Source organism: Orcinus orca, chromosome 9, assembly GCF_937001465.1.
Source record: "Orcinus orca chromosome 9, mOrcOrc1.1, whole genome shotgun sequence".
Taxonomy (NCBI): domain Eukaryota; kingdom Metazoa; phylum Chordata; class Mammalia; order Artiodactyla; family Delphinidae; genus Orcinus; species Orcinus orca.
In genome coordinates, this window is record NC_064567.1 from 42300226 (window position 1) to 42315970 (window position 15745).

Here is a 15745-nt window from a genome sequence, read left to right on the forward strand (position 1 = left end):
CATTCAAAAAAAAAAAGATTGAACTCTATGTGCTAGGCATTGTTTTCTAGGTCTTGGAAATATATCAGTGTTTAGGATAGAGAAGGTATGTGTTATCAAGTCGCACATTTGTGTCTCTGATCCAGACTTCTCCCTTGAACTCCAGATTTATACATACGATTCCCTGTTTGTCATTTCTACTTGGGTGTCTAATGAGAATCTCAAATTTTGTGAACACAATACTGAGCCTCAGAATGTGCTTCCCTGTCAGTACCGTTCTCCTGGATCTCCCTCACCTCATTCTGCTCCTTGCTCTCTCTTCTCCCTAATCATGCCGTCTTTGTTGTTAGCCTATCAGGGAGCCTGCTACCATGAGGCTTTGCCATGTCTGTTCTCCTTGCCTCAAGTGCTCTTCTTCCCTGAGGGATCCTCAGGCTCAAACTCTCAGCTCCTTCAGGCTATGCTCAGATGTCACTCAGTTGGTGACCACACTGATAATATATGCCATCCCAGTCACCCAGCACTCCCTGCATCTTTTACCTTGTTTCCTTTTTTCCCCACAGTATTTATCGCCATGTGATGTATGTTTATTTGCTCTTTGTTTGTCTCCTTCAACTTATATGTAAAGTCTGTGAGGGCACGGAGTTTTTTCCATCTTGTTTACTGCTCAAGGCTCAGTGAAATTGAGTGGATGGATGGATTTGTACCTGGTCCTCCTGAAGGGTTCATTTTAGTTAGGAGAGACATATGATAATCAAATAAACCAATAAGTGAAAACTGTGTTTTCTGTGAGAAGATAAAACAGGGAAATGGAGTGGGAGTGATCAAGGTAAGGGGCACTGAATATGGGAGTCAAAGGCGGCTCTCTGATGTTTTAAGGTATAAAATTAGTCTAGTATGACTGGAGCACAGTGATCAAGAGGGAACCTGGTAGGAGATGAGTTTCCAGGATGGGAGGTGGGGAACCAGATTAGGAGGACTGTGTGTAGCATGGTAAGGATTTGAGAGTTTACTTTAATTACAAAAAACCCCATAGCCGATTGGAAAGTTTTAAGTAAGGAGTGGCATGTCTGGATTCCCATTTTCAAAAGCTTGCTCTCACTGCTGTGATGAGACTCAACACGGGGTCGGGGTGCGGGAAGGGGACCGGAGTGAGATGTGGGGAGGATATATGGGCCTATAAAGATGCAGCCTTTCTTAGGAAATTAAAACTGTCAAGCAAAGGTAAAGCTGGCATTATGTGGCTATTTTTATATTCCAGAGCTGCTGCTGAAAAAAAACCTTGTGTGTGGCTTCCTAAATTGTCCCTAAAGCAGCTAGAATTTACTGCAGAGCTGAGGGACCGCTGAGGACAGGAAGTAGGGGTATTGGACTGTGAGGGCTGCAGAGTTTCTTTTCACTCCCTGCTTTGCCAGGTTATATTACCAGTGAGGTACCTGATACACAGCCAGCGAGCCTTGTTGGCCTAATAAATACCCGTGTAGTCAGATATGGGATATGCAAAATAAACTGTTTTAAAAGACTGTAGCACCAGTTTTGGTTTATAACTTTCAGTTATTTTGATTTACATGTATGTGTCCTGAGGGCATATTACAGAAGTTGTAAAACTCATATTTGTAAGATAAAAATGCGCATGATTGAAGTAAGTGCTTCAGTAGTGATTCAATGATAGTATTTCTTTTTCCATTTCAGAAAACACCAACTTGATCATGGAGAGGTAAAGACTTAATATTACCAAAATTTGGCTTGTTTTAATGTTTGTATATGTTTGGATTTTTCTTTCTAGGTCCATTTTCTAACTTTATTGGTAAGTCACTAATCATCTTCAAAATAGGCCTGTATGTGTTTTTACGAGAATACTACAAACACGACCATTCATTTGTTAGAGCAATTAGATAGGAAACTCATTTGGTCGGCTCTGATCATCCTCAAGGTAATAGCAGTTCATTGCTGGAGACCATTTAGACGCGTATGCAGAGTGTCTTTCGCATGATTAGGGATCACTTTTCTGTCTGCTCACCTTGCCCTGAGGCCTCAGAGATGTGAGTGGTTGCTGTTCTCATCTCCTGGTGATTCAGCCTGGTTTTTTTTTAAATTGAGGTATAATTGACATATAATATTATATTTCAGATGTACAACATAATGACTAGAATTTATATATATTGTGGAATATCACGATGATAAGTCTAGTTAACATCCATTACCATACATAGTTATTCAAAGTTTTTTTCTTTTTTTTCTTGTGAAGAGGACTTTTAAGATCTACTCTCTCAGCAACAGCATGGTGACTATAGTTCATGATACTGTATTTCATATTTCCATCTGGTTCAGAAATGTGGGCTTTATTAACCCTAGGCTTGATTCTGAGCAGAATTATAGGACCACTTCCCTTAGGGACTTTATAATTTTAGCCCTCTAATAAAAGGGACAAGTTTGAAAGTGAATTTTAAGACTTTCAGAAATTAAAATATTGATTATAATATTAAATATTATTAAATATTATTTCAGAAATCAAAATATTGTTACTAAGAAAAAGTACCCTTTTCCATATATTCACCAATTTAACAATATATTCTTAAACTTCACGAATAGTAAGAGTAAAAATATTTTCTTTCTTTCAGCTGGTTTATCATGCATTGCAACTGTTAGCATATACAGTTCTTGGTGTTTTAATTATGAGACTAAAACTCTTTTTGACGCCACACATGTGCGTTATGGCTTCCTTGATCTGCTCAAGACAGGTGAGATGATTGTTATGTTGGCATTATAGCTGCTATGATAATTTTACCCCAGCCTTTGTTATTGAGTGGCCCTAAAATAATATTAAATTACCCAAAGTTCTTTAAATTGTTTATAATTAAAGTTCTTCATGGTTTTGTACTAATCTTTCCTAAGGGGTAAGGGCCAAAGCAGTTCCCTTATCCTTTTAACTTCTAAAATAGTCCTTGGTGTACAACAAACACTCATTCAGTGCAGGCTGAATTCATGAATGATAACTACAGATATTGATAGAAAGCAATGATCTCACAGGGGCCCACACTCAGAAGGACTCTGCACCTAGACTGATACTCTGCTGTTTTGAACTTCTTAAAAAATGTCAGACAAGGAACCCACATTTTTTTTTGTTTTTTGGCTGCACCACGTGGCATGTGGGATCTTAGTTCTTGACCAGGGATTGAACCCATGCCCCCTGCAGTGGGAGCATGGAATCTCAACCACTGGACTGCCAGGAAAGCCCCAAGGAACCCACATTTTTATTTTGCACTGAGTCTGGCAAATTATGTAGGTAGGCCTGGCCTTACCCGAATCTGGGAGTAGAGCAAGTTGACAGAAGAGTTTCTTAAATCATGTCCCACCTATATTAGGCTAATGGTAGAATTGTTTTGATCCCTCAGGTTATTGTTTCTGGAACTTTTCCTTAGAATTATTAGTCCTGTATCAGGGATTCTAGCAGAGACTGTATTCTTCTCTGGGAAGTTGGATGCAGGCTGGTTTGTACTAACAGTTGTCAATGTATTCTTAATTTGGTTTCAGCTATTTGGATGGCTCTTTTGCAAAGTACATCCTGGTGCTGTTGTTTTTGCTGTGTTAGCAGCCATGTCAATACAAGGTTCAGCAAATCTGCAAACCCAGTGGAATATTGTAGGGGAGTTCAGCAATTTGCCGCAAGAAGAACTTATAGAGTGGATTAAATATAGCACTAAACCAGGTAAAAAACGGTCATTATTTAGCTGTGGTTTTCCCTACAGTTTTATGTACAACTGCACAATCCTCAACCCAAGTTACTTCCAATGGTTTTACTTCCAGGAAAGCTGTGGTTTTCCCTACAGTTCTATGTACAACTGCACAATCCTGAACCCAAGTTACTTTCAATCTTTCTAAGCAATCCTGCTTCTAGATTATCCAGAAAGAGAGAGGTGTCAGTCTTGCTTATATAGTTTGCAAAGGAAATGTTACATCTATTTTCTTAGTAATTTATTTCTCTATTTTACATAAATTCTAATTTTTTTCAAAGTATATCCAAAGTTTTGCATGGCACAATTTAAAATAATTTATGTTATCCTTATTTTCCTAATTAATTTTTAATCTTAGCCCTTCACATTCCTTTTTGAAATGAACTCATGGAATGTGATATTTTATTCATGTATAGAAAGGGAGGTTTTTGTTGTCATCTGAGTATCAAGTGACTGAATATTAAATCATCTTCCAGAATTCCTAGGTGCTATAAAACTTCCCTAGTCAATTTGTTACTTCTTTCCTAGAAGCAAGAAAAGACATTAAAAACAAACAAAAGAAACAGAAATCCTCAGTGATGAGACATATGATGAGGCTTTATCTTCCAAGGAAAATAGTTTCTCCAGGCTTGGTTGCTGACCACCATTTTATTAGCTACCTGACTTCATTCTGGTTCTGTCATTGACTCTGTATCATGATTCGGGCCTCAGCTTTTTCACCTGGGAAGTAACTGAGTTGACCAGAAGGAGACCCCTTGTCATGCTTACCAGGTGTCTTCCTAAGACCTTCCTTCCTGCTTTGCAGATGCAGTGTTTGCAGGTGCCATGCCTACAATGGCAAGTGTTAAACTCTCCGCACTTCGGCCCATTGTGAATCATCCACATTACGAAGATGCAGGTTTGAGGTTAGTACACAAATATCACATTGTTGAAAACAAATTTTTCTTACAAATAGTGAGTGAGGGAACCAGCAAAATAATGAGAAGTGTTTCAAAAGGATATGGTGAACTGGGGTTTATAGAGTTTGGGGACAAAGAATGCTGAAATAAGATGGCTAAGTTCAATACAAACTGTTAAGGCCCCATAGTACAATAAAACTACAGTCTTTGGGGTTATCTTCTCTCCTAGGCAGTAAAAAGAAATCACCCCATGTCTGTTTTATACAGGTTACAGGGCTCCAAACACCCAGGTCCTTATTAGTTATCATCACCTTTTAAGTTCCCCAGAAGATTCACTAGCCTATAGTTTTTATTAAGGTTTTCTTATAGGCTATTTTTCTTGAATTCTGAGGAGTCAGTTGAGATGGAATCCCATTCAAAGAGGATTTTTTTCTCATTTTCACCAATATAGCCTACTAGAATGATCTTGTTTTTTTGGTTTTTTTTACTAATTTTTTATAAGTTAGAGTGTTGTGTTCTCTTTGTAAAGGAAATAGATTTAATTTTCATGCACTTTCTAGGTTGATCAGCTAGTCATTTCCTAAGTAATTGGTGAATCCTTATTAATATTTTGTGTAACAGCAAGACATACCTTTTATAAATAAAAAGCTTTTTCATTAAAAAATCAATGTTAGCAAACTAATTTCCAGAGCAATTGTGTTGAATAAGTTTCATTTTTTGTATTTTGTTTTTTTTTTTAAATTAGGAATAAAATGGAGAGCCATTTAATGCTAATCGTTTGTTCTCAAAGTTAGGACTGTTGTACCTTTAAAGTAGTCCTGTAGTTGTGTCTGTGTAGCTCATACTCTTACTTGTGATAGAGTGATGGAGAATTTAAAACAAAAACAAGCACTCAAACCAAAAGACTAAGTTTGGAAATGAAGAGATTCATTAAACTGAACTTTTTCTCTCAGAACTCTTGTGCTACCTGTGCTTTTCTCCATTGACCTCCCCAGTGCCCCTCAGCAGGAACTCCTGTGCAGAATGTTCCCTTGACCTGATTCTTCTGTACAGTCTTTCTTCTAGTTCCATTCAGTGCTTTTGTCCAAATAGGTTGATTGCATTCTTTTGATCTTGAAAATCTTCTGCCTAATTATTTTTCTTTAGAGCCAGAACAAAAATAGTATATTCAATGTATAGTCGAAAAGCAGCTGAAGAAGTGAAGCGAGAATTGATAAAGTTACAAGTGAATTACTACGTTCTGGAAGAGTCCTGGTGTATAAGAAGATCCAAGTGAGTACTCAATACAGTATTTTATATTCAGAAGACATTAAAGTTAATTCAGTCTCATGGCAAGTGCTTTACTAGTTGTATGTGTGAGATGTATATAATAGCAAAGTACAAGCAGAAAAAACTTTTTTGATAATTATTTGGAGTTTTTTCTTTTCTAGTCATTTTAAACATCTATTTATTTTATAATGATATACATGTGCACATTACCTTAAAGGTATTGGCACTTATTGATAATTTCCCAAATTGTTCATATTTGCCTTTGATGTTCTTTTGAGAAACTTTTATTTAAAGTTGGATGTATTTTCTTTCAAAAGACTTGTGGAGTCTGAAACCAAATAATGGAGAGTCTCATTATAATGAAGTCAGGCAGCTTTGTCCATACCACATCTCTGCACCATACCATATCCTGTGATAGATGGGACCCCCCCCTCCCAGCATCAACTCAGAGTGAACTTCTTTCTTTCTGTTTTGCATCTTATTTGAGTGGGAAAATAATTAACCTTACGGTGACCCATATTCTCTTGGGTTTATAGTTTTAAAAAGTATCTATTTCCACAGAGAAGTTCACTAAGCAGAGTAGAGCAATAAGAGTAAGATTTTAAAAGCAAATGTGAATTCTAAAGTTGACTATTTAGAAATGTTACACTTGGGTGACTAGACAGCAGATGATAGCTTGCTATTAAAATATCAGAGCATTCACCCCATGAGGAATACAGAAAGGAATAGTTTTATCAGAAATCAAGGATATTTTATGGAATACTATTATTTTTAAAATTCTCACTACTCTTTAAGTAAACAGAAGTCTCCAGGAGATTGCTGTATCTGTGGCTTAATCATACTCATTTACCATGTATTTCAACAATACACAAGGGTGTTAAGATGAAATGATTAAATATTGACTTAGGAGTAAAGATAGTTCTGTGACACAGTACCTATCAAGCATTGCCCACAAGGAAACTCAAATAAATTTTTATTGTTGAATGATTTTCCATTGAATATGTCACAGGTGATTTGAATTTAATCAGGATCTACAGAAAATGTTATTGAGTCATAATTTAGAAAACGCTTTAAGTCTTTATGAACATAAGAATATATGTGAAACTTATATACATAAACTTTAACTTTGTTATATAAATTTAGGACAAAAAGTCATAAGCATCTCTCATAACAATTTGATGAAGACACTGTAATAAATGAATGGTGGGCTGACATTTGCAGTCAGAAGGACTGTTTTTTGGCAGAGATTTCCACCAGCATTGGGATCTTCTTTACTGACTTAGGGTTTACTCTCCAACTCTCCAGTTCAGTGATGCCAGCCTGAAACACCTGTAGGTTACTGGAACATAAAAATTATTTCATGACCTTTTTTCTCCAAGCTAATGGTGAACCTTGATTCAAGATTCTTCATTTTTTCCTAGCCTCCTGCATAGTGTTTTGAATATGTGGAAATTGCAGAGGCTAAGGTGCTTCATTCTGAAAAGAAAAAAGGGACTTCCCTGGTGGCGCAGTGGTTAAAAATCCGCCTGCCAGTGCAGGGGACATGGGTTCAATCCCTGGTCCCGTTGATGTTGATGGAGCTAAGATGTTGACGGAGCTCCTTGGATTTGCATAGTTGTAGTAGTCTCATGTTCTGATGGGCAGAGCACTGGTTTTTGTACACAAGAAAGGATCAAAAGACAAATTTAGGAAGTATGGCAATAAATCTTGCACACTAAACAAAGTCAGCAGTAAAGTAACTGGCTTCTGATCATCTCCATTTAGAGCTCACTTACAGGCATTAAGACTGAGAGTTGAGAGGGGTGGAGGTGTGTGCCAGCTTCCCCGCCTCTGGACCTTGACTTGCCCTTGTTGTATTTGTTGCAGCAGGAGTGGGGAGGGAGGAAGCTGAAGAAGTGGCTTCCTCTCATCTGGTTTCCCTGCTCAGTTACTGAAAAAACACTATCTACTACAGGATTATAAGTCTCAGGAAATCTTAGATAGGTGCACTCTGCTTAAAGCTGGAGACAAAACACAGCTGTGCTTTCTGTCCTGACAGGGAAGCAGGTGGAGGGCTCAGACAGAAGAGGAAAGGAAAGAAGGACTAATACTTAGCACATACCTTTGCAGAAGGAAGAACTGAGTTTCTGGCTAGAGAGCTCTCTACCAGAATCGGGATCTTCTTTATTCCCTTGGCCCTCACTCTCCAATTCTTTCTGTTATGCCAGCCTGAGACAGCTGTATGTTACTGGAAAAGAAAGCTATGGCAGAACAGGGGGAGCAAGTGGGGAATTCAAATAGGAGAAGAAAGGGAAGAGGGACTAATATCTATCTGGAGCTTAAACTGTGCTTGGCACCTTGGTGGGCACTGTATTTATGTGCTCTCATTAACAGAGTGGGTTAATTGTGTGCTTGATTATTCCTTAAATACTTGATACACTGTGTTCAAATACAAGTAGGAAAATATACTCAAATGCAAGTTGTAAATGAGTTTAATTAACTCCTTTTTTATTCTCAGTTCTCTGCTCTCTTTCTCATTAATTCCCATAATAGAGTTGACATAAAATTAAAATACGTGAATTCAGAAGAAAATTATTCAGATTTTCACTAATGCCATTTTAAAGATGTAGCTGGCTGGCCTGGGAAAACTTCAAAAAACTTGGAAAAGGACTAAAGGATGTTAGACAGAGCTCACAAAGGCAGCTCTCTGCCCTCTTCTTTTCCTGAAAGCAATTGAACTCAGTAGCTGGTACTTCATATATGTTTTACTCTCTACTGTCATTGGCCTGCAGTGTAATAACGGTTTGGCCTTAGTATGTGTGAGAAAATTAAAACATAGAAAATCCAAGTTCAGTCATATTTTCGTACATCGATAGAATCTAGTGTCGACAAGGGTGTGCAAAAAAGTGTGCACTGAACACTCTTTGCAGGAACACTCACTGGTAATACCTTTTTGGGAGATACTTTGATAGAAACTAAGTGAAAATTGTATAGCCTTTTGACATAGTGATAGTGCTGCTTCTAGAAGTTTAGCTTACAGAAAAATATGGGCATAACATTGTTTATATCAGCATTGTTTTATAATGACAAAATGAGAAACAAAATATCCATCCATAAAAGAGTGGTTAAATAATACATAGAATTACCAGCATCTATGAAAAAGAATAAAGTAGGTCTTTATGAAATGCAACAATGACCACTTTTCATTCCTAAGTGAGGAGTCCCAGATTAATCTTGTTTTTGTAAAAGCAACCCAGGAGCATCTGTGAATATGAATATGTCTGTGCCTATGTTTTTGTGTGCTTGTATGTCTGAACGTGAAAAGGTCTAGCAGAATGTATGCTGGATTGTTTATAGAAGCCACCTCTGAGAAACGGTGTTGGAGGTGACAGTGACTTACTTATTTATTTTGATAGGTTTATATTTTGACACTTTTTGGGTGAAGGTTACCTTTAAATTAAAAATGTTATTGAAAAGGAGAAAGCATGTGCATTTCTGTCTAGTGCTTGCCTCGTGGTGGAGAGCAGGGGAGTGGGACTGCCATTGGGAATAAAAGGGACTTGTTGGAAATGGTTTTTTCTCTTATAAAGAAAAGTGAAACAACTATGACAAAACATAAGCTGTTGCAAATCTCTATAATTTTTCCTTGATTTTTCTGTTTTTAATATTTAAAAAAACATAAACATTGTGAAATTCCTTTCACCTTTTTTGTTTCTATTGATATTTGGAAGAGTCCAGCCCAGTTGTCTTGTAAGAATGTCCCACATATGGATTTGTCTAATTTATTCCACATGATTAGATTCAGTTTGACAAAATTTGGCAAGAATAGTACATAGAAGATGTGTACTTTCCATTATGTCACTTTGGTAGGTACCTGTCACTTTGTTCTATTATTGGTGATGCTAAGTTTGATCACTTGATTAAAGAATGTTCCCCAATTCTCTCCATTTTAAGTAGACAAATCTCCTTTATAATCAATAGCCTTTCACCAGGTAGTTCTTGCATCCACTTCTTATAATTCCCTGAATCAGTTATTACATTGATGATTATAAAATAGGTAATATAGATTTGAAAGTAATATATCAGTTACTGATTAGGTGATCTTTGACGTTACTATTGTAATTGTTTGGGGGCACCATGTAGTGTACCCATATAAGATGGCAAACTTGATGGGTGTGTGTGTCCTGACTGTTCTACCAACCAGCCATTCCCATCTCTCTCCCTCTCCTTGGGCCTCCCTACTCCCTGAGACACAGGCCAATTAATAACCTTTCAGTGGCCTCTAAGTGTTCAAGTGAAAGAGCTGCATGTCTCTCACTCTAAATCAAAAGTTAGAAATGTTTAAGTTTAGTAAGGAAAGCATGTCAAAAGCCAAGATTGGCCAAAAGCTAGGTCTCTTGTGCCAAACAGTTAGCCACATTGTGAATGCAAAGGAAAAGTTCTTGAAAGAAATTAAAAGTGCTACTCCAATGAATACATGAACGATAAGAAAGTGAAACAGCCTTATTGCTGATATGGAGAAAGTTTTAGTGGTCTGGATGGAAGATCAGACCAGTCACAACATTTCCTTAACCCAAAGCCTAATTCAGAGCAAGGCCCTAACTCTCTTCAGTTCTATGAAGGCTGAGAAGGTAAGGAAGCTGCAGAAGAAAAGTTTGAAACTATAGAGTTTGGTTCATGAGATTTAAGGAAAGAAGCGGTCTCCATAACATCAAAGCGCAAGGTGAAGTGGCAAGTGCTGATGTAGAAGCTGCAGCAAGTTATCCAGAAGATCTAGCTAAGATCATTAATGAAGGTGGCTACCCTAAACAACAGATTTTCAATGATGAAATCGCCTTCTATTGGAAGAAGATGCCATCTAGGACTTTCATAGCTAGAGAGGATAAGTCCATGCCTGGCTTCAAAGCTTCAAAGAACAGGCTGACTCTTATTAGAGGCTAAAGCAGCTGATGACTTGACGTTGAAGCCAGTGCTCCATTTATCATTCTGAAAATCCTAGGGCCCTTATGAATTATGCTAAACCTGTTTTGCCTGCGCTCTATAAATGGAACAACAGAGCCTGGGTGACAGCACAACTGTTTATTTACAACATGGTTTACTGATTTTGTTAAGCCCGCTGTTGAGACCTACTGCTCGGGAAAAAAAGATTCATTTCAAAATATGACTGCTCATTGACAATGCACCTGGTCACCCAAGAGCTCTGGTGGATGTACGACAAGATTAACGTTTTCATGCCTGCTCATGCAACATCCATTCTGCAGCCCATAGATCAAGAGTAATTTCCAAGTCTTATAATTTAAGAAATATATTTTGTAAGGCTATAACTGCCATAGCTAGTGATTCCTCTGATGGATCTGGGCAAAGTCAGTTGAAAACCTTTTTGGAAAGGATCCACCATTCTAGATACCATTAAGAACCTTTGTGATTCATGGGAAGAGCTCAAAGTCTCAACATTAGCAGGAGCTTGGAAGAAGCTGATTCCAGCCCTCATGGATGACTTTGAGGGGTTCAAGGCTTCAGTGGAGGCAGTAACTGCAGATGTGGTAGAAATAGCAAGACAACCAGAAGTAGAAGTGGAGCCTGAAGATGTGACTGAATTGCTGTAATCTCATGATAAGACTAATGGATGAGGAGTTACTTCTTATGCATAAGCAAAGAAAGTAATTTTTTGAGATGGAATCTACTCCTGGTGAAGATGCTGTGAAGATTGTTAAAATGACAACAAAGGATTTAGAATATTATATAAACTCAGTTGATAAAAGCAGCAGCAGGGTTTGAGAGTACTGATTCCAATTTTGAAGGAAGTTCTACTGTGGGTAAAACACTGTCAAACAGCATTGCATGCTACAGAGAAATCATTCATGAAAGGAAAAGTCCATCAAGGTGGCAAACTTCATTATTGTCTTATTTTAAGAAATTGCCACAGCCACCCCCGCTGTCTGCAACCATCACCCTGATCAGTCAGTAGCCATCAACATCAAAGCAAGGCCCCCCGCCAGCAAAAAGATTGTGAAGCCTTATCACTGAAGTCTCAGTGATGGTTAACGTTATTTTAGCAATAAAGAATTTTTAAATTAAGGTATGTAATTCTACTGCACACTTAATAGACTTCAATATAAACATAACTTTTATATGCACTTGGAAACTAAAAAATGTAACTCACTTTATTGCAATGTTTGCTTTATTGTGGTGGTCTGGAGCCAAACCCGCGATCTCCTGGAGGTACGCCTGTATGATGTTCTGTGTCAGTATATTACCACTGAGTATGTGCTTGATACAGTCTCTCCCTTAATCGCTTATGTCATGGGTACTTCCCATTTTACAAATGTGGAGAGGGAGACTGAGTGAACTACCCAACACAAAATTCTTGGTAAGTAGCTGAGGCAGAATTCAACGGAGATTTCCTACCCCACCACCTGAATTCATGTATATTATATGTCTTTTCTTTCTTTATAGTTACCTTCGCTGTGTTCACCTTATTCTCAAGAGGATTTATGGTAGCTTACATAAATATAAATAACTATGATAGGATTTAAAAAAAAAAACTAAGAAAAAAATGACATGAGAGCAGGAACATAAAAAGTGTGTTCCTTTATCTGCCATGATATAATGTACATTGATTTTTAATCTGCACATTAACTTTTCTAGGCCTGGTTGCAGTATGCCTGAAATCTGGGATGTGGAAGATCCTGCTAATGCTGGGAAACCTCCCTTATGTACCCTCTTAGTAAAGGAGTCCAAGCCTCACTTCACCACTGTATTCCAGAATAGTGTTTACAAAGTCTTAGAAGTTATAGAGGAATGACCGCTGCCTACAGAGAAGTCCACCAGTAATGGTTTTCATGTTTTGCTAATAGCTCATGCCTTGTTTTTAATTCAGATCCCCAAAACTTTTATAAGTAACTGTTTTCAAATGAAAAACATCTTATTTGGTCAATTTGAATGTCATTCTGATTGTAAAAATACTTATACGTTTATCAGTTGGTTACTATTTCAATGCAGCCCTTAAAATTTGCTATGCAAATGAGTATATGCTTGTACTTGACTTAAATATTTGTCCTAAAGTGAGCAAAGCTACCTGTATAAAAAATATGATGGGTCGTGACAAGGGTGATATGAAAATATAGTCACTTACGGACTGTTTAGGGGCTCATTTTACAGTTCGTGGACTATTGATGCCACTTGCTTTTTTCTCTGTGTTTTGCTGTTGTCTTTTGAACATTTCAGCGATTATTGTAAGTTCCTCAGTCAAGTCAGCCCCTGTCATCAACTTCAGTAAGAATAGATGGGGCAGACATGCGTATTTGCTATGTAGAACTCTGTTTGTTTCACTTCTTCACATTCTTTTGTTCTCTGTTGCTCTCGTTAATGAAGCATTTCCTGCCTGTTATTAATCCAAGCTCTTGGACCTAGTCCTTAAGACCAAATTCCTGTTAACTACCAACCATGTGGCATTAGTGTGTGTGCGTCTGTCTGTCTGTCTCTCTCTTTCTCAATATTCTTTGTCAAATAAGTGCTATTTACACATTTAGTTGCTTAGCAAGTACTTATTCTTGGTTTAAAAAATTTAATGACAATTGTGTATTTTTAGTATTCATTTTTAGTATTGTTCAAATGTTTATATTTTAATAACTTTAAACCACTTAAAATTTTTCATGTATAATTGTAGACTTAAGAAAACTATTTTGAACAACCACAAATATAATGCATCTAGAAACTAATGTATATTTGAGTAGACATAATTTATAGTGGAACAGTAGACTGTAGTATGTGGTAATTTTTCTTTTACTATTAAGATACAATAAAATATGACTAACTTTTTTGTCAGATAAGTAAATGAATAATGATAAGTGAATGGAGTTTTTATATTTTACTTTTAAAATTGCCTGTCTTTAATAAGACGAAGCCTTAAACCTTATGTTATAATTTTGGTTCCAAAAAGCATCATTTCAGTATGAGGAATGAGTATATTCAGCCTTCCTCTTTGTTTTTTTTCTTTCCTGTTTATTTTTATTTGGAAAATTTTCCAACCTGCTTTAAATTTCTAGTATGAATTTTTGTTTCTTAAAAGTTAATTTGTGTGAAATGAGATTCTTCAAAACAGTGAATCCTCATAGTTTTGAGAAATGGTTTTAAGATTTAACGTTCTAAGCAAACCATGACTCTGGTGGACTACACGTTTAATTACACAGTGTTCTCTTTATTAACCACAGGTAGATTAACCTCATTGTGGATTGTCCTTGAGACCTGAGTCCTCAGGGATGGTTTCCGGTGCCCACTCCGGGGAGCCAGTGAAGAGCTGTTCTCTTTCTGCCTTCTCACCAGAGCCCAAGGACAAGCCTGGTCTGGGGGAGGCACTAGCTTGCTTAGAGCAGACAGCTGCCGAGACAGCCTGGGCTGAGGACTGTGCAGCCCCCAGCCTTCCCCAGAGCCCACCTCTCCCAGGGAGCCTCCTTCCAGCGGAGATTGTCAGTGTCTTCAGGTGCCTGCCCCCTCTTTCTCACTTACCGGGTGACTTATTTCTTGGTCTTTTGCCAGTCAGAAAACAAGGAAGCATCTGGGGAGTTGTGGATTAGGAGTAGAATTTGAGCAATGATGAAGCAATGCAGAAAAATGGCAAGTGGGCACTTGAGGTCGAGGAGGATGAGAGGCACCATGGGCAGGAAGAGCGGAAGTGTGTGCTCTGCTTTATTTGCCATTGTTTCTCTCGTAAATATGTTTTATACATCCAGCAGTTACAATTTTTTAAAAAAAATTTTATTTTTAAAGTTCTCTATTCTTCCCACCTTTCAGGAATTCCTTTCCCAGTAAGTTCACATGTAATTATTTGAAATTCTATATAGGAAAAACATTAAAATACTGTTATAACTGTTTCATATGCTGGGAAAAGATAAAAGTAATCAAATTAGTTTTTTTTTTTTTTATTTTGCCAGAAGACTCCTTTTTTAACAGTATTTATTGATGTAACTCCACCAGCAAACTATGAGTATATTTTAGGCCAGTCAGTTTAGAACAGAGGCCTTGGGCTACACTGCACACTCAGCCTTGGTCACATCTGGTAGCAGCCGGTGCTGTAGATTATTAATATCTTTTATGGCAGCACAGAGTAGTGGTAGGTTTGATATACATGACAAAATAGTATTAAAGCTCAGTATTTTATGCATTTTTAGCATTTAAAAATATTTTGCTTTTGTGTGAGGAAGGTTAGGATGGGCAAGGAAGTGATAAAATAGCTATTGCTATGACATTAAAAAAAAACAAAGTTGGGGCATTATTTCTATAAAAAGATAAGCCTCTAAAAGTGCTTAGCAGAAACAGCGTAGTGTTAAAATAGAACAATGATATTAAGGAGAAAATGAAAGGATGTGTCAGAAATAAAGTGATAATGCATAGGGGAATTGTATTTTTATGAATTTTATGCCAGTTTACATGTACTATATATGTTAAATAAAAAAGATCATGAAAAATATAGAAAGTGTTTTTTTGATTGTTATTTTCATTTCCTCCTTGGCTGTGGACATGTTCAGCCTCATTCTGTAGTCAGATAACCATGAACTGGTTTGTGACAGATTGCAGTCCTGAATAAATGGGAAGGGTTAAAGGTCCATGACACCACTTAGTCCTCTCCATCAGTGGTGGTATAGGTGTTGAGGTTCCCCATACTCTTCTTATATTTATGGCATTATACACTAACATTTCCTTTATCATTTCCATGAAGGGACACAATCATTCTTTAAAGCCATATTTTGAGGATAATTCCAGAATTTCTGAAACCTTTTTTTCATACATTAGTTCTAAACCACAGTTTGGTCTCATGACATTTCCTAAATTATAGCTCCTTGTATTTGCTTGATATAAGTAAGCATCAACTTAGTTTTTGTTTGT

The 15745-nt window shown here is 37.2% G+C and overlaps 1 protein-coding gene across 5 annotated transcripts in view; it reads left to right on the forward strand.

The window, feature by feature from the left end:
* The window catches only part of DPY19L1 (dpy-19 like C-mannosyltransferase 1), a 95943-nt gene extending 80608 nt beyond the window's left edge, over positions 1-15335 (forward strand). For 2 of the 5 annotated variants that reach the window (XM_033428297.2, XM_033428299.2), the window contains 6 exons: positions 1672-1696; positions 2601-2720; positions 3514-3688; positions 4519-4618; positions 5759-5884; positions 12509-15335. In XM_033428297.2, coding sequence (XP_033284188.1) covers positions 1672-1696; positions 2601-2720; positions 3514-3688; positions 4519-4618; positions 5759-5884; positions 12509-12665 — 703 coding nt within the window. In that variant the 3' untranslated portion in view covers positions 12666-15335. The remainder of the gene's footprint in view (positions 1-1671; positions 1697-2600; positions 2721-3513; positions 3689-4518; positions 4619-5758; positions 5885-12508) is intronic. The other 3 variants (XM_033428294.2, XM_033428295.2, XM_033428298.2) reach the window with 3 other exon arrangements.
* Positions 15336-15745: the final 410 nt, after the last annotated feature.